Consider the following 19,508-nt stretch of genomic DNA (forward strand, 5'->3'; position numbering starts at 1 on the left):
AGAATAATTTTCTTAAAAAGCAACAATCTTACCATACTACAGCTGTGCTCAAAAGCCCTCAATGGCTTTGCAAACACAGGGAGAACACTGCTCAGACTCCTTAGCTTCATAACTCAAGGAATCTTCCAAAATTGACTTCCAATTTGTCTGTCCAGATTCTTTTGCACTGTTCATCCTACAATCTAGACTCCTACAAAAATAGCTCTTGATTTTGTATCTTTGAACTTTTCACTTGGAAGTCCATCTATTTTATTCAAATCCTGCCTACATCTCAAGGCCCAATGCAAGGACCTTAAATTTGTCTCTGATTTTTCCCTTCTGCATATGAAAGCTCAATACACTTCGTGCTCTCCCCTCAAGGCTTACCTGTTTCTACCTCACATTCAGATTATTCACAAATATAGCTTACGTATCCAACTAAAGCATACTTAATCACCAATAAATACTTAAGAGGCACTTACTGTCTTTCCATTACTCCAAAGGACCTAAAACATACCATATTCAGAGTAAACATTAAACAAATTTTCATAGAATGAAGGCAAACTCCCAAACAGAAATGTACCCAAAATCACAATAATCTTTTTCTAAATGTGAACAATAATCTCCACCAAAGAGGTACATATGAGTGGTAGAAAGCCGTAGCTCATCACATTTTAAATATATATGAAAGGAGGCAGCTAAATTAGTAGAAAATAGAATCAAATAAAAAGCTAAGAAAATTTATTCAAAGTAATATGGAAATATTGAATAATCTTACCCATTTCAGTATATGAATGTACCTCTCATTTTGAGATGCAAATACATAAACACATATACATTACGTCCATCAACTGGAAACTATATACAGTGTCAAAATTTATTGAAATAAGAATGACAAGGAAATTTTTCCTAGTTGCCATTTAATAAGTTTTGTGAAATTTAATAAAAGTTTATGTGATAAAATATTTTTCCTTTTCTAAGGAAACAGCTTTAGAAGATGATTGATGCCTGCTATTATGGGTCTATATTTGTATTTCCTTATTTTAGAGGCTTTTCAAAATACAAAAATAAACTTAAAGCATTTCCAGTTATACTAAAAAAAGAAAGATAAAAGGTGATTATTTATAGGCAATCATATTCATGATGATAAAGTCTCAGAAGGCAACTGCAAACATAAATTTTAAATGCTTTTTGGAAAGAGTTGAGAATAAAAACATTTACATAATTTCTTAGAAACCCTGGCTTTTTATTGCTGCACTTCAATATTCCCTCCAGGCAAAAGGAGCAGCTACTTCAAAGATTTATTTGATAATGGAATGTTTGATTTCTTTGTTTTCCCTTTCCAGTGTGGAAAGGACTTTTGTTTTCACTCTACAGCAATGTGTTGTATTTTAAAATTTGAATTGGCTCTCTACTGAAAATAAAAATGGTTCTGTTTTGGCAAATTAAACACACCAATGCTAGCAACAAGTATATATATTATAAATAGACTATATTGTTATAAAAAGGGTCCATACGTGTATCAGTCATCTTTGATAACAGAACTACCACTTCATGATAATATAACTAGTGACTAATATTAAATGTCTAAAACTCTCACTTACCTGCCTATCCACTTCTGGGAGCAAAAGCAGGAGGTATTGTTGAAAATGCTGAGGTAAGGAAGCAAACGTATGTTTATTTATTAATGCCCTCAAGTTAGTGTTGACAAGAATAGATCCTGGGGTTTCTATGTCAATGTCCTCAGCTTTGGTCCATTTCAAGTGTCCTGTGATAAACAAGGAAGAGCATTAATTCACTGTAGACTGGGGAAAACATGCACATGCACATATACACATATGTACATATTGAACATATTCAATAATATGTCTAGCTCTTCACTTTTATAAGTGACATTTCAGAAGGAACTCTCCAAAGCTTCTTTTGTGTTTCTGTCTTGTCTTACTTGTCTTTTATTTTCATAATGTGTACTTCACTCATACCATCTATATATTTTAGTCAAAGTAGCATCAGGTCTAGATAAAGAAGTATTTTAATTATGGTCTTCCAATTCATCAGAATTTGGAATCAATTTTTATAGATTCTATAAGACCTAAGATCAATAATAACAATAATAACAGTGCTGTTAATTTTAACAGAGGTATTGATAGCTAGCTCAGAGCGATGTGATTCCCCATATATCAGGCAGAGCACTAAGCACTGGATCATTTCAAAAGATTCCTGTTCAGGGTACTTGGAGAGTAATAATTTAAAAAGCAATCTTTTATAAAAATATTAGTTTCAAGATCTAAACTACCAATACACTTTGAAGGATAATTCTACAATTCAAGGCACACTGACCTTCAACAGAAGGCTGTGTGTAGAGTTCACAACTCAAAATTATGACATACAAGAAAATTAACCACTCTAACAAACAGCTAGCTGATGCATCAAACAGAAGAACTGCCACTTTCAGTTACTTGAGTTAAGAGAACACCAAGAATGTGAGCTGTTTATTAATAGAGTACGTTTTAAATCAAGGGTCAGCAAATCATGGCCCATGAGCTATATCTAGTCCAACTTTTGTTCTGGTAAATAAAGTTTTACTGGAACATAGTAAATGCCCGATTGTTTAGCTACTGCCTAGGTCTGCTTTTGTGCGACAACGCAGAGCTGAGTAGTTGTGCCAGAAATCGCATGACCTATATTCGCTCCTCAGCCCTTGGCAGAAAAAATCGCCATCTCTTGTTCTAAATAATTAGTGATGAAAGACAGAATAAAAGTCATAATTAATAAACAGGGAACTATGATGAAATAATAGGCAACTTTGAAACAGAGCCAGACAGAATACCTAGAAATGAAAATTTAGTTTTTAAACTAAAAAAAGTAATGGACACAGCAGAGGAAAGAATTATTAATTAAAATACAGAGTTGATGAAAATATCTAGAGTGCAGCATAAAAAAAAATGATGGGTCAAAAAGTAGGCTAGTGAAGAAATATGGGGAAGGGCACAAGCAGTCAGAATGAACATCTACAGGAGATTCAAAACAGCAGATGGAGAACAGGCAGTATTTGAAAAGCTAATGGCTCACATTTTTAGAACTGAAAATCTTATGAGTTCTTGGATAAAGCAATACACCAAATCTCAAGAAGGACAAATACCCACTTGCATCTGATGTGTTGAAATTATAAAACATCAAAAATAAAAAGAATATCTTATAACAATTTTTAAGAAAAACAGATTACATCCAAAGAGATGATAATAGGAAATTTTATCAATGAATAACAGATAGCAGTAGAATATCTTCAAAGGGTTAAGAGAATATAAGCATCAATCTAGATGACAGCAATAGTATAAGAACATTTTCAGGGTCGGGGCACCGAGGTGGCTCAGTCAAGCATCTGACTCTTGATTTCAGCTCAGGTAATGATCTCAAGGTCCTGGGATTGAGCCCCTAGTCAGGCTCTGCTATCAACAGGGAGTCCACTTGAGATTCTTTCTCTCCCTCTCCCTCTGCCTCTCCCACCACTTGTGCACTCTCTCAAACAAATAAATAAAATCTTAAAAAAAAAAAAAGAACATTTTCAGGATCCAAAACGGAAACTCTATGCTTTAGAGAATCTCGCTAAAGTAATCACTAGTGGATGTTCTCAACAAATGAAGAAATTAAATCAAAGAAGAAATAAATGGGTTTAAGAAGCCATGGTCAAGTAAAAGACTAATAGATCAGAGCATCTCCAAGTAAATATTAACTGTGAAAAATAATACTAAGAACAAGTAAGAGTTAAATAAAGGAACTAAGTTAAATAAAGAGGAAATAAAATGGAAAATAATTGCATGCAAGATGGGACGGCGTGACTGAAATGAGAGTACTACAAACCCTGGTCTGATTTGAGAAGGAGAGAGATTTGGACTAGTCTTTACTTTCTGAAAGCTCTAGAGGTGACCACTAGAAGCAACAAGAAAGAGTGATACCTCCCAAATAAGTGCATGGAAGGAAATCTCAATGAATCAAATGGAAGGCATAAAAGCAGGAGGAAAAAAATTAAAAATTAAGTCCAACATAATCAAAATAAATACAAATAAATAAATTTTCATACTAGATTTAAAAAGCAATACAATCCAGCTATATGCTGCTTACAAGAAACAAAAATCATAAGGAATGGATGAAAATGAAATAAACACATACCAGGCTGAGACTCAAAACAATAACAAAGTAATATAACAATATTAATACCAGACAACATAAACAAAGGTAGAAAACCTTGTTGGGGGTGAGAAAAATCATAAAAGGAATAATTCACCGAGAAGATATAATGACCTTAAATCTGCAACCATTTAAGCAGCATATCATTCAAAAACTTAGAACTGCGAGAACTAAAAAGAGAAAGTGCCATTACATGATGCTAGTGGGAAGTCTTAGTATCTTCTACCAGAAACTGAGACATCAGACAAAAAACTTGTCTTAATAAGAGAATTTTAACAACCCAATAATCAATGTTGAACCAATGAATTTAACATAGCGCACTGCACTGAACTGTTAGAGAAAGCAATGTTTTGTCACCACTCAAGGAACAATAAAACAAATAAAAATCTGACCAGTGAGTCTCTACAAATACTGATGAACAATATTAAATTTCATCTAATTACGTAGCAGTAACACAAACCCAGCAACTCTCCAATCCTCCAACACCCGTTATATATTTGGACACTCAAAAGCACACTTCTAAATATTTCATAAGCTAAAGAAAAAAAATTTATAGAAATTAGAAAATATTTGGATTCTAAATGACAATGCCAAAATTGTGAAATGCAACTTGGTTTAAAAGATGAAGTGTATCTATTACAGAGTAGAAAAAAAATACTGAAAATTCAAGGTTTAGTGTGCAAATCAAGAAGTTAATAAACAAACCAGGAAAATCTGAGAAAGAAGGAAGGATTACAAAAATAAGAGTATACATTCATGAAATAGGAAAGGACAATGAAGACCATCAACACCAAAAGAAGGGGTCCTGTTTTTGTTTGTTTGTATTAGATTAATGAAAGAGATATACCTCTGGTAAGACTTGGTATAAATATAGAGAAATGAAAGGCAGAGACATAATTCTAGATATAGTATACAAGGAACATACAATGAAAAATAGATTTTAAGTGGCATAATACTATGACTTAATCCAGTATCTTTGAAGACCAACTATTTTTAAGTTTATATTCAAATTTGAAATAGAAAACCTGACTAAATTTGCAAAAATTTAAAAAAACTGATAAACAGGCAACCTCCCCTACCCCACATACACACAGAATATATATTATAAGTTGCCCTAAAGATGAGTTTTACCAGTCCATTAAGGAACTCTTCCACCGCTTCATTTTGTACATATTCCAGAGAATAAGTTTATAAAGAAATATTTCCAATTCACTTTATGAAGTTAATATAACCTTTATTCCAAAATAAGGACAAACAAGAACAGTATAAGAGAAAAAAATTATCTTCTCCCATTCCATGGGACTCTTAGTTTTGTAGGTTCCTCAAGACATTAAAAATAGAGCTACCCTACAACCCAGCAATTGCACTACTAGGTATTTATCCCAAAGACACAGATGTGAAAAGAAGGGGCACATGTACCCCAATGTTCATAGCAGCAATGTCCACAATAGCCAAACTGTGGAAGGAGCCGAGATGTCCTTCAACAGATGAATGGATAAAGAAGATGTGGTTCATACATACAATGGAATATACTCAGCCATCAGAAAGGATGAATACCTACCATTTGCATCCACATGGATGCAACTGGAGGGGATTATGCTAAGTGAAATAAATCAAGCAGAGAAAGTCATTATCATATCGTTTCACTCATATGCGGAACATAAGGAATAGTGCAGAGGACCACAGGGGAAGGAAGGGAAAACTGAATGGGAAGAAATCAGAGAGGGAGACAAACCGTGAGAGACTGTGGACTCCGGGAAACAAGCTGAGGGTTACAGAAGGGAGGCGGGGTGGGGGTGGGGGTAACTGGGTGATGGTTATTAAGGAGGGCACGTGTGGTGATGAGCACTGCGTGTTATATGCAACTAATGAACTGTTGAACACTACATCAAAAACTAATGATGTACTCTATATGTTGGCTAACTGAACATAATAAAAATTTTAAAAAGAGAAAAAAATTATCAAACAATATGACACAAAAAAGTACAAAAGTTGTATCATTTAAAAAATCTAAAGCAAATCTGACAAACTCTAACATTTGTTTAGTCAAGGAGATAGGTACCTGGTGTCTGCTTTATTAGCATCTGTATTTTTCTATATGTTTAAAGTATTTCACAGCTGGAAAAAAAAACAAAGACCACAAGGAGAGCAGAATTAGGGAGAAGCTTCTTTTCTCAGCAGTGAAGGCAAAGGCAAAACCTAGAGACAGAAATGTTGCGAAATATAGGAAAGGAGTCTGTTTAATTCTCATTTATGACTAAATAATCTCAAATGAAGGAGTTGAGGTCATTTACCAAGAGTGATTCTGATGGGAGAGTGCTGGGGAAATAAGAATATTGTAAGACTTTGAAACATATATTATAAGCAATGTGAAAAGCAGGACTTATGCTGTAGGTTACTATTTAGTATGGTTCAAAATCTTTAAGAATATCATGGGGTGCCTGGGTGGCTCAGTCGTTAAGTGTCTGCTTTCAGCTCACGTCATGATCCCGGGGTCCTGGGATTGAGCCCCGCCTCAGGCTCCCTGCTCAGCGGGAAGCCTGCTTCTCCCTCTCACACGCCCCCTTGCTTGTGATCCCTCTCTCCCTGTCTCTCTCTCTCTCTCTGGCAAATAAATAAATTTTTTTAAAAAGTCTTTAAGAGTATCATTGATAAAAGAATATTCAGAGAGGTACATAATCTTTAATGACAAACCCAAAAGAGTTCAAAGATGCCCAACTAAGCAAGAACACGTTCCATAATTTTGGAACAAAGACAGAGCAGATGAACTTATTGCTAAATTTGTACCCACACAGGATGTTTAATCCCATTTTAATTATCCTTACACACTTACTCCTAATTGGCTTAAGAACAATCCAATTATATCTGATCGTCTTATCTCATTAGAGCTGGTACCTCATCTCCCTACAGCATTCAGAGGAAGAAAAAGATGTCATTTTAGCATCTAATTCCTGGACACCAGAGAGAATACAGTAGCTGAAGTCCATAGAAGGACGGAAGAGAAGTATCAGTTGCCAAATTACCACACTGAGAGTCTAGGCCATACAAGAAGAGACTAGGCTGACCTCATGATAAAAATCATGGGGAGTATGTCCAATCAGGATCAGGGAAATTCTCCATTATTTTGACCAAAGGTAGTTCAAAGACCACCAATCTGAGTAACAGCTGCAGACTCTGGTGTACTTGTTGATCAATGGGTAGTCTGCAGGCTTAAAAACTCCTATTTCCACCCAAAGAGGATTTAGGCATAAAATGTACAAAACACAGAGACACAGACATAACACTCACCCGGAGGGAAGGAGCCCAGGCAAGAGGCAGACCAGGGTCTTTTGTTACAAGAGGAACTACCCAAAGAAATACAAAAAGAGTTCAAAACGAAAGAATTCTTCATTGTCTCAAAGAAATTAGAGAGGAATGATTCTAAAAGAGCTCAGAGAAAAACAGGCTTTCAAAGATTCAGTCCAAGGGGGAAAAAAAAATTTATCATAGGACAAAAGCAAATCATCTACAGTGTGATTCAACATAGCCTTCACAAATGAAGTATCTGTATAATGAATGAGTTTATCAGGTAGCAGTGAATCCATTAAAACATAGTACTGAGGTTAAAGAACTATGGGGATTACGGTTATAAAACAGAACATAAATGTTAGCAACCTTGATGTTTAAAAATAACGAAACTAACAAAAACATGGAGGTAGGAGGGTCTGTAATTGTAATAATTCATACACCCTTCATAATAGATTGTCCAAAGTTGTAATGAGTAATCAAAAAAATAATCACTCTTACTTCAGTTTTTCATATTTTAATACCTTTGGAGAGAACTTTTAGATATGAATGTATCTCGTGGCAATGTTCAGCAATTTATTTTTTTTGGTTTTACTTTTTTATTATTCAGCTAAAATTAATTAAACTTAGTACTTTTAATTAAAATGGTTCATACAGTTTTTCCAAGATGATCTCTGGCTATAGATACACAATAAGAGATGTCAAATCACTTTCTTCCACCAGGAGAGGATAAGAGAAGTCTGACTCAGAAGAGGGCCTTCACCTGACTCTGCTGGCACCCCGATCTCAGACTTTCAGCCTCCAGAAATGAAATAAAGATGGCAGAGTAGTAGGAGAACCCTATGCTTGCCTCATACCTCCAACACAGCTAGATAAATACTGGATCATTCTGAACACCCAAGGAACTGATCTGAGGACCGACAGAAGAAGCTGCACAACTAGAGGGAGAGAAGAGGCCACAGTGTGGAGGGTAGGGGGTACAGAGATATGATTTGGCGAGAAAAGGATCGTGTCTGCTGCAAAGGGGAAGAAGCCTTGATTGCAGAGAGAGGAGAGGAAGAGAGAGTGCCAGCGAGCAAGCAATGCACAGGGGATCACACAAGAAAGACTTCTCCCTAAAGCCACTGACTGGGAAAACAAGGGGGCTGATTATGTGGAGTGTTTACAACCACTGGAGCTCAAAGACTGGAGTTTTAGAGTTCCATGCTATGGCTGGTGTGGAGCCTGGGGGGTGTAAAGGCAGGCGCTCCCATGGAGAAGGAGGCCAGAGGCCCAGGAGTAGATGGCGCAATCTGAGGATCCTCTGGGATACACTGGGAGAGACTTTTCCCCCTTCTTATAGTGCATCTGGGCGAGGTGGCTCTGCCTTTTAGGAGATAAAAGAGCCAGCAGGTGCTGTTGTACCGTCCTATTCATTAGCAGAAGCCCAGAGACATCTGGGGGCGTCTAACCTAAACTCATGCTTTTTGCTGTACTTTACTCTGAACTGCAAGCTCCTGTGCACTGGTGTGACTGCCCTTCGGGGACAGAGTGGCGCCAGCCCCAGCACAGCTAGACCCTCCCCAAGACAACCAGTGCAAGGTCCATGCTGCATTGGGTCACTAAAGTTTGGAGTTTTGAAACAGCCGGTGTGCCTGAGATCAAACACACATGCACTGTGTTGCGGGTCGAGCAGATGGCCCAGACATGGATGGAGCGAAGGCAGGAATCCGAGGGATGCCTGGGACACGAGGGGAGACTATTTGCTCTTCTGTGAAGGCTTCCTGGACAGCAATAGGTGTCCGTCCCTGGGGACAAGGGAGAGGGGCTGATGCCATTTTAACCCATCAACATGGACGGGCTTCAGTGAGCAGCACAGCACCCACACTTACACCAAGCCTCACCCCATTGCGCTCTGCAGATGCTTCTTTACCAGGGCAAGTGAGTCTGAGAGCCAGAGCAGCAGGCCCCTCCCCCAGAAGACCACATAACCCCCACAACCCTGCCAAAGCACCAGGTCTACTGACCACAGGAGAGCTTCAGCTCTGCTGGAAATAGGATCAGGCCTCTTTTAACAAGCAGATCCAGCACACACTTAGGTAAAACTTGCCACACTCTGGATGAGATCTAAACACTTCTCACTGTAGGCAAGTAGGAATTCTGCAGACAACTGACCTGAGGGAAAGAGCAGCCAAAACACAGCAGCAGAGTGCACACAGTATTCACCAGAAACACTTCCTGAAGTACCAGACTCTGGACAGCATATGACCTCTTCTTAATAAAGCCATTGTTCTGAGGAGCAGGAAACATAACAGGCTTTCCTTACACACAGAAGAAGACAGAGACCTAGACAAGATGCCAAGATGGAGGAATTCATCCCAAATAAAAGAAAAGGTCACGGCCAGGGATCTAATTGAAACAGATATAAGTAATATGTCTGAACTAGAATTTAAAATAAAAATCATAAGGACACTAGTTGGGCTTGAGAAAAACAGAAGACACCAGGAAGTCCCTTACCGCAGAGATATAAAGTCAGGCCAAAAAATAAAAATAAAATGCTATAACCGAAATGTGAAACTGACTGGATATAATGACTACAAGGATGGAAGAAACAGAAGAACAAATAAGTGATACAGAAGAACTAATTATGGAAAATAATGAAGCTGAAAAGAACAGGGAAAGAAGAATACCGAATCATGAATGTAGACTTAGGCCACTCAGTGACTCCATAAAGTATAACATTCGTATCATAGGAGTCCCAGAAGAAGAAGAGAGGAGTAAAGGGGGCAGAAGGTTTACTGGAGCAAATTATAGCTAAAAACTTCCCTAAACTGGGGAAGGAAACAGACATCCAATTCCAGGAGGCACAGAGAACTCTCATCAAAATCAACAAAATCAGGACAGCACCAAGATATATCGTAGTAAAATTTGCAAAATATAGAGATAAGGAAAAAATCCTAAAAATAACAAGGGAAAGAAATCCCTAACTTACAAAGGAAGACAAATAAGCTTAGCAGCAGACCTCTCCACAGAAACATGGCAGGCCAGAAGAAAGTGGCATGATATAATCAATGTGTTGAATGGGAAAGATATGTAGCCAAGAACACTTTATCCAGCAAGGCTGTCATTCAGAATAGAAGGAGAAATAAAGAGTTTCCCAGACAAACAAAACCTAAAGGAGTTCGTGACCACTAAACCAGCCGTGCAAGAAATATTAAAGGGGACTCTGAGAGGGAAAGAAAGATCAAAAACAACAAAGACTAAAAAGGAACAGAGAAAATGTCCAGAAACAATAACTTATCAGTTAATACAATGGCACTAAGTTCACATCTATCAACATCACTGACTGTAAATGGACTGAATGCTCCACTCAAAAGACATAGGGTATCAGAATGGATAAAAAACAAAACAAAAAACAAACAAACAAAAAACAAGACCCTTCCAAATGCTTCCTACAAGAGACTCATTTTTGACCTAAAGACACCTGCATATGGAAAGTGATGGCATGGAGAACTATTTATCATGCTGATGGCCATCAAAAGAAAGCCAGAGTAGTCATACTTACATCAGACAAACTAGATTTTAAACCAAAGACTGTAACAAGAGATGAGAAGGGCACTATAACATAATAAAGGGATCTATCCAACAAGAAGATCTAAGAATTGTAAATATTTATGCCTCCCACATGGGAGCACCTGAATATATAAATCAATTAATAACCAACCTAAAGAAACTAATCGATATTAATACAATAATAACAGGGGACTTTAACACCCTGCTTACAGCAATGGACAGATCATCTAAGTAGAAAATCAACAAGGAAACAATGGCTTTGAATGACACACCAGACCAGATGGACTTCACAGATATATTCAGAACATTTCATCCTAAAAAAGCAGAATACACATTCTTTTCGAGTGCACATGGGACATTCTCCAGGAGAGATCACATACTGAGTCACAAATCAGGCCTCAACAAATACAAAAAGACTGAGATCATACCATGCATATTTTCTGACCATAAGGCTATGACACTTGAAGTCAAACACAAGAAAAAATTTGGAAAGACCACAAATACAAGGAATCTAAAGAACATCCTACTCAAGAATGAATGAGTTAACCAGGAAAGTAAAGAAGAAATAAAAAAAAAATACATGGAAACATCTGAAAATGAAAGTTTAATGGTCCAAAACCTTTAGGATGCAGGAAAAGTGGTCTTAGAGGGAACTATATAGCAATAAAGGCCTACCTCAAGAAGCAAGAAAAGTCTCAAATACACAAACTACCTTACACCTAAGGGAACTAGAAAACAAACAGCAAATGAAGCCTAAAGCCAGCAGAAGGGAAATAAGATTAGAACAGAAATAAATGATATAGAAACAACAACAACAACAACAAAACAAAAACAGTAGAACAGATCAATGAAACTAGGAGCTGGTTTTTGAAAGAATTAATAAAATAGATAAATTCCTACCCAGATTTATCAAAAAGAAAAGAGAAAGGACCCAAATAAATAAAATCACAAATTGAAGAGGAGGGATCACAACCAACACCACAGAAACACAAACAATTATAAAAGAATATTATGAAAAATTATATGGCAACAAATTGGGCAATTTGGAAGAAATGGATAAATTACTAGAAACATATAAACTACCAAAACTGAACCAGGAAGAAACAGAAAATTTGAACAGACCCATAAACAGCAAAGAAATTAGAAGAGTAATAAAAAATCTCCCAACAAACAAAAGTCCAGGGCCAGATGGCTTCCCAGGGGAATTCTACCAAACATTTCAAGAAGAATTAATACCTATTCTTCTGAAACTGTTCCAAAAAATAGAAATGGAAGGAAAACTTCGAAACTCATTCTACAAGGCCAGCATTACCTTGATTCCAAAACCAGACAAAGACTCCACTAAAAAGAATTACAGGCCAATATCCCTGATGAACAGGGATGCAAAAATTCTCAAAAAGATACTAGCAAATCAAATTCAACAGTACATTAAAAGAACTATTCACCAAGATCAAGTGGGATTTATTCCTGGGCTGCAGGGGTGGTTTAATATCTGCAAATCAATCAATGTGATACACCACATTAATAAAAAAAAAAGGATAAGAACCATATGATCCTCTCAATAGATGAAGAAAAAGCATCTGACAAAGTACAGCATCCATTCTTGATAAAAACCCTCACCAAAGTAGGGACGGATTGAATATACCTCAACATCATAAAGGCCATATATGAAAGACCCACAGCTAAAATCATCTTCAATAGGTAAAAACTGAAAGCTTTTCCTCTATGGTCAGGAACAAGACAGGGATGTTCCTGAGAATTATACTAGTTAACTTTCAGCATTGTTATTTAAAACAGTACTAGAAATCCTAGCCTCAGCAATCAGACAACACAAAGATATAAAAGGCATCCAAATCAGCAAGGAAGAAGTCAAACTGTCACTATTCACAGATGACATGATACTCTATGTAGAAAACCCAAAAAACTCCACCAAGGGGCACCTGGGTGGCTGTCGGTTAAGTGTCTGCCTTCAGCTCAGGTCCCACAATCCAGGCTCGTGTCAGGCTCCCTGCTCAGCGGGGAGTCTGCTTGTCCCTCTGCCCCTCTCGTGCTCTCTCTTTTGAATAAATAAATAAAATATTTTTAAAAAAGACCCCACTAAATAATTGCTAGAACTGATACGTTAATTCAGTAAAGTCACAGGATACAAAATCAACATACAGAACTCTGTGGAATTGCTATACGCCAATAATGAAGCAGCAGAAAGTTAAATCAAGGAATTGATCCTGCTTACAATTGCACCCAAAACAGTAAGATGCCTAGGGGGGTGCCTGGGTGGCTCAGTCAGTTAAGCATCTGCCTTCAGCTCAGGTCATGATCCCAGAGTTCTGGGATCGAGCCCTGGATTGGCCCCTGTTCAGTGGGGAGCCTGCTTCTCCCTCTCCCTCTGCTGCTCCCCCTGCTTGTGTGCTCTCTCTCTCTGTCAAATAAATAAGTAAAATCTTTAAAAAAAAAAAAAAAAGATACCTAGGAATAAACCTAAACAAAGAGGTAAACGATTTGTACTCTAAAATCTACAGTGTTCTGGGGCGCCTGGGTGGCTCAGTCGTTAAGCGTCTGCCTTCGGCTCAGGTCATGATTCCAGGTCCTGGGATTGAGCCCCGCATCGGGCTCCCTGCTCCACGGCAAGTCTGCTTCTCCCTCTCCCACTCCCCCTGCGTTCCCTCTCTCGCTGTGTCTCTCTCTCTGTCAAATAAATAAATAAAATCTTTAAAATCTACAGTGTTCTGTAAGTGTTCTATAGAAACTAAGTGTTCAATAACACTTATGAAAGAAACTGAAGATGACACAAATAAATGGAAAAACATTCCACGCTCATGGATTAGAAGAAAAAATATCGTTAGAATTCTATACTACCCAAAGCTGTCTACACATTTAATGCAATCCCTATCAAAATACCACTAGCATTTTTCACAGAGCTAGAACAAACAATCCTAAAATTTGTATGGAACCACAAAAGACCCTGAAGAGCCAAAGCAATCTTGAAAAAGAAAAGCAAAGCTGGAAGCATCAAAATTCCAGACTTCAAGCTCTATTACAAAGCTGTCATCATCAAGACAGCATGGTACTGGCACAAACACACACACACAGATCAACAGAACCGGATAGAAGACCCAGAAATGGACCTACAACTATATGGTCAACTGATGTTTGAAAAAGCAGGAAAGAATACCCAATAGAAAAACGTCCCTTCAACAAATGGTATTGGGAAAGCTGAACAGCCACATGCAGAAGAATGAAACTGGACCACTTTCTTATACCATATACAAAAATAAATTCAAAATGGATTAAAGACCTAAATGTGAGACAGGAATCCATCAACATCCTAGAGGAGAACACAGGCAGCAACCTCTTTGACATCGGCCTTAGCTGATGGGGAACCCACTTACACTGCTGGTGGAAATGCAAGCTGGTGCAGCCCCTTTGGAAAACAGTATGCAGGTTCCTCAAAAAGTCAAAAATAGAGCTACCCTCTGACCCAGCAATTGCACTACTAGGTATTTACTCAAAGGATACAAAAATACTGATTCAAAGGGGCACGTGCACCCAATGTCTATAGCAGCATTATCAATAGCCAAAATATGGAAAGAGCCCAAATGTCAATTGACTGATGAATGGATAAAGAAGTGTTACGTACATATGATGGAATATTACTGAGTCATCAAAAAGAATGAAATTTTGCCATTTGCAAAGACACAGATGGAGCACAGTGTATTATGTTAAGCAAAATAATTTAGTCAGTGAAATACAAATACCATATGATTTCATTCATATGTCAAATTTAAGAAACAAAAATGATGAACAGAAGGGAAAGAAAAAAGAGAGAGAGAGAGACAGAGAGGCAAACCACAAGAGACTCTTAGCTATTAAGAACAAACTGATGGTTGCTGGAGGGGAGGTGGGAAGCGGGATGGGCTGGATGGGTGATGGGTATTAAGAAGGGCCCTCCTTGTGATGAGCACTGAGTGTTATATGTATATGCTTATAAAAAAAGATGTCAAATCATGTTTATACAACACAGAAAATTATTTTGGATGATAGGATTTAGGGATATTATTCAAATTTTATTTTAATTTTCTTGCATTAATTTTTAAAGTATATAACATTTTATGAACCAGCAAAGTTGTAATTTTTCACTACAAAAAGATTAAACCGAATAAAATACACTGGCATGAATCCTAGAAGTTGGGCTCAGTAAAGACATTCATTAAAAACCCCTTAGAGATAATCCATTAGAAGCTTAGATTTGTTTAGCAAGTCCTTTTTAAACTCCTACTGTGTGACCAGGTAGGAAAAAGTGTAATTAAAAACTGGTTTAGCTCAATGACCCCTAATTCAAGGAACTTACATTTCAGTTAGGGAAAAATGTGAGAAATTAATACAAAACAAGTGGAAGGAGAGAATATCATTAAACAACTTTTTAAAATGTTTACAACCCATCCTGTAAGTGCCCTGAAGACCATGAGATGAAAATGTAGCAGGGTTAGCTCAGAAAGCTCCATAGGGGTAGGTTTAAAATGAGTTCCATCTTTTGCTAAGGCCAGGAGAAACTAATGAGGCAAGAAAACATATCTTTCAAACCCTATTTTCAGCCGTCACCAACCTTTCTTCTCACCAGCTGCGGTTTCTACTGCCTTTTTACTTGGTGATCTAATATTTACTGTGATACTAATTTGCAAGACCTTTGACAAAAGAGCCAGTAGATATTGTTAGCATTTGTTTGTATGCTTATCAGAATAGTGTTTCTACCATGTATGATGTAAAAATGGGTAACAGACGTATTTTTATTTTCACATCATTAGAGAAATAGTCTTTAGACCCATTAATTTATTCAATTGCACCCACTCACTCTGTTACCATGTCTATTCAATCAGAGAGCTACTCGTAGAAATAGTGTCATAATTTTCATACATAACCCTGGACAAGAACAACCAAACCAAACCAAACAAACAAACAAAAAACTATGTTAGAAGTAATGGGTTCCCATGCTAAGTGATATATTTCTCATAAAAGTTTCAAGATCACCATCAGAAGAACTAGAATGACTGAGGGATACAAAAGTTCAAAGATTTTTTAAAAAGATTTATTTATTTGTTTTAGAGAGAGAGAAAGAGCAAGTGAGGTGAGGGGCAGAGGGAGAGAATCTTCAAGCAGACTTCCCACTGAGTGCATGACCCTGAGATCATGACCTGAGCTGAAACCAAGAGTCGGACGCTTAACCAACTGAGCCACCCAGGCGCCCCCTGGTAATTTTTTATTGTGTGCTCCTCACCTTCTCCAGGGAAACTGGCATATGAAGGGACCTGAAGGAGGTTTATGGTGCGTTCTTCCCACAGTGTCCTCAGGGAAGTGCACCAGGCCCTGGGCTACATGCATGAGAGTCCAAGACCCAAGTGAAATCTATACCTGAATAGGGTGACTAGCCTGCAGTTTGACTGAGTAATTGCCACAGACCAAAAGAAAGTACTTAGGGGACAATGAGAAGTATTTTATATCCTGTTAGGGAAATCTCACAATAAGGATGACAATTTAGACTTACACCCTAACCTCTGATTTTAACCTTTGGATTTAGTTTCAGGGTTACCAATTTAAGTTAGAAAAGATTTACACCATTGGTTTTAATTCAGAATGGTTTCAACAGGTTAGGAGTTATATACAGTTACCTCTACCTAGAGAAGGCAATGATGTGGTTCAAAGCATATTTCTAAAACTGTATGAATTAGACGTCTAACCCTGATGGGGAAAACACAGGGGAGAACCAGCTCTCCCTGTCTGGTTGGCTCCTGGGTGTTGCCTGGGTTCTTCTTTCTTTGCATTGTATCTGCAGCTATACAAGAATGACCCTCCCCGGGAGCATAGGACCACTTTTATTTAAGGGTGTGTAAGCATGCTGAAACCTACAGGATGCCTCATTCATCCAACTTACTATCCCTTCAGCTACTTAAACATAATTCATTCAAAACTCATCCAGCACCTACTAAACGAGAAGGGCATAATGGGTGTGGTGAGGACCTCAAAGACAGACAGGAAGGTCACTGTACCCAAGGAATTAACAACTTAATGGCAAAGAGGGGAGAGCAAAATATAAATAAATATGCCTTAAGGAATCTTAAATACCATTCCGAGTTGAAAATGCTTCACAGCATTGAGATTCTTTTACTCTGTAAGATTCCTAAGGTCATAGAACATCAAACATACTACTTTCTAAAAGAGACATGGGGCATTGTCTAGAAATGGTTACATTTAAGGCTCTTTCTTTCATTTCATTCTTCCATTTTTTCACTTTTTATTTTACAGTGCTGGGCCTCTACTGGAAGTTTCATAAGCCCCACTGACTTCATTGGCACAGATTAAGCCACTCCCCCCAGTTGCTTGCTGCTTAGGCATCACTCCCATCTCCTTCCTAGTAATCACCTTCAGCTTCTCTTTGGCAGTTTTTTACCTTAATTGACTTATTTTAAGTCCCATCTTCTTCTTCCATCTGCCCTGATTTTACAGGATCAGACAGGAAATCAGAGTTGCTAGGCCTCTCTTCTATGGGTAACTAGTGAATCTGCATTTTAACGCTTACGGTGGACTTGTGACGTCACAGAGCACCCTGCCGCTCCTCAGTGGTGCCTGCAGGTCTGTGGTATGGGCTGGATGACACGACATTTGGACCCCCAAGATAACGGTTTAGACCTTGGAGCTAGCTATGCCTTGGCTAGTATCTTAGCCATGTCATTTATGGGAAACCTCCTTAACACCCTCTGGGCCTCAGTTTCTTCAGCTGAAAAATGGGAATAATTCTACTGTACATAATTGAAGGCAGTACTAGACGAGATGAGGTACCTAGACCATTGCATTAAATATGGGCAGTGACTATGATTTCACTTCTACATCCCTTCACTAAGGTAGCTTCATTATTCTATTACTTTGCAGTCTTTAAAAAAAAAAAAAAGCAGGTTAAAATGAACACAGTGGTCTCCTTTATCAACTTTTTACTTTGCTAACAAGTCAGCTGAAATACTCTGACAATACAGTTTTAACATGTAAGATGGTTATTGCCACGCAGGGCTTCTCGGTAACAACAGTTAGAATACAAGAGCTCCTGACTAAAGACCGGAACACCTGACAGGATCCTGAGGACATAATACACACTCTTCTTGACTCCCAATCCTGAAGTTAGCCAAGTAATTAAATAGGGAGGCCCCTGTGCCTTGATTTTTTTTTTTTTTAATTCATGATACGGCACTGACTTCACTGACGTTGGTAGCAGGCCATTTTTATCCGAAGGTCACTGACTTTTAAATTACTTAGGGTATCATAACATGGCTTTTTTTAGTACATTCTTTACATATCACTCTCCCATTATAGTTTTCTATTTTAGAAGCTACTCCTATTAAAGTACTTACTTTACAACCCCCAAAAGACTAGAAAAAAATCACAACAGTGTATCTGTAAGTGAGGTTATATACAAACACACATGCATACATTTTGGGCTACACAAAGATTATAAAATTATTTAGCCTTGGAAATAATGCAAAAGAGGTAATTATGCTCCATGCCAAGAATGTAAAACACAAATAAATTCTGCCTCCCTAAAGAGATCTTATCTAAGGATATATAAATTCTATTCAAAGACTTTTTATTGAAAGCATGCTCCCAGGATTTAGCAAAATTCCTGGTATACAATAGGCAATCAGTAAACCTTTACTATATATAACTATCTCTCTATATATATATATATATAGAGAGAGAGAGAGAGACAGAGACAGAGAAAGTAAAACTCTTGCTTGAATTTTATAAACAGATGAACTGCAAATAAGAATTGCCCTAAGTTGTCAAGAAAGTACATGGTAGAACCAATAATAAAGTTCAGGTCAGTAACATTGTAGTTTCCACCAACCATTTTATAAAACATTACAATGATCCAGGTCATTATCATTACCCTTCCTCAGAGGTGAAATAACTGAGAGAGAGAAATGAAGCCAGTAGGTCCAGACATCCAACGAGGCAGGTTCGGTAGAGAATTACAATGTTCAGCCCTGGGTATGTTTATTTTTGTCTCTTTAATTCTCATGTTACATTTTCCCTGAATGCTGCTGTTGAGTTCCTGACACAAGTGATCAGGAAGGAAATCTGCAGAAGAAAAGCTGGTGCTGACTTGCAGGACCTAGGGACGGTGTCTCCTACACTTCTCAGCAATTTCACACTGTTTTTCCGACAAGCACTACTGAATATTTCAAGCAGCACGGATGACAAGCAAAGCACAGCAGCTTTACTGAAGCAGACCCCAATGACAATGTCCCTGACGGCTGAATGAACTCTTTACCAAAAGTTGCATTTTCCCTCCCAATACAGTATATTCCAATAAACTGAAATCCAGTTGCAGGAACAAAACATGGCACGGTAGATAAAACCATGACTTGGCAGATCATTTCTTGAATACAGTGATCACTTTAAATCTCCTACCTTTACCCAATAATATCATTTGCAAATTAAGCCCAATCTCTTGGAACTGT

General features: G+C 37.7%; 1 protein-coding gene across 1 annotated transcript in view; it reads right to left on the minus strand.

The window, feature by feature from the left end:
- Positions 1 to 19,508, minus strand: part of ASXL3 (ASXL transcriptional regulator 3) — a 180,581-nt gene that overhangs the window by 64,259 nt on the left and 96,814 nt on the right. The window contains 1 exon segment of the mRNA XM_021686199.2: positions 1,584 to 1,747. Coding sequence (XP_021541874.2) covers positions 1,584 to 1,747 — 164 coding nt within the window.

Source organism: Neomonachus schauinslandi, chromosome 14, assembly GCF_002201575.2.
Source record: "Neomonachus schauinslandi chromosome 14, ASM220157v2, whole genome shotgun sequence".
NCBI classification, from domain to species: Eukaryota; Metazoa; Chordata; class Mammalia; order Carnivora; family Phocidae; genus Neomonachus; species Neomonachus schauinslandi.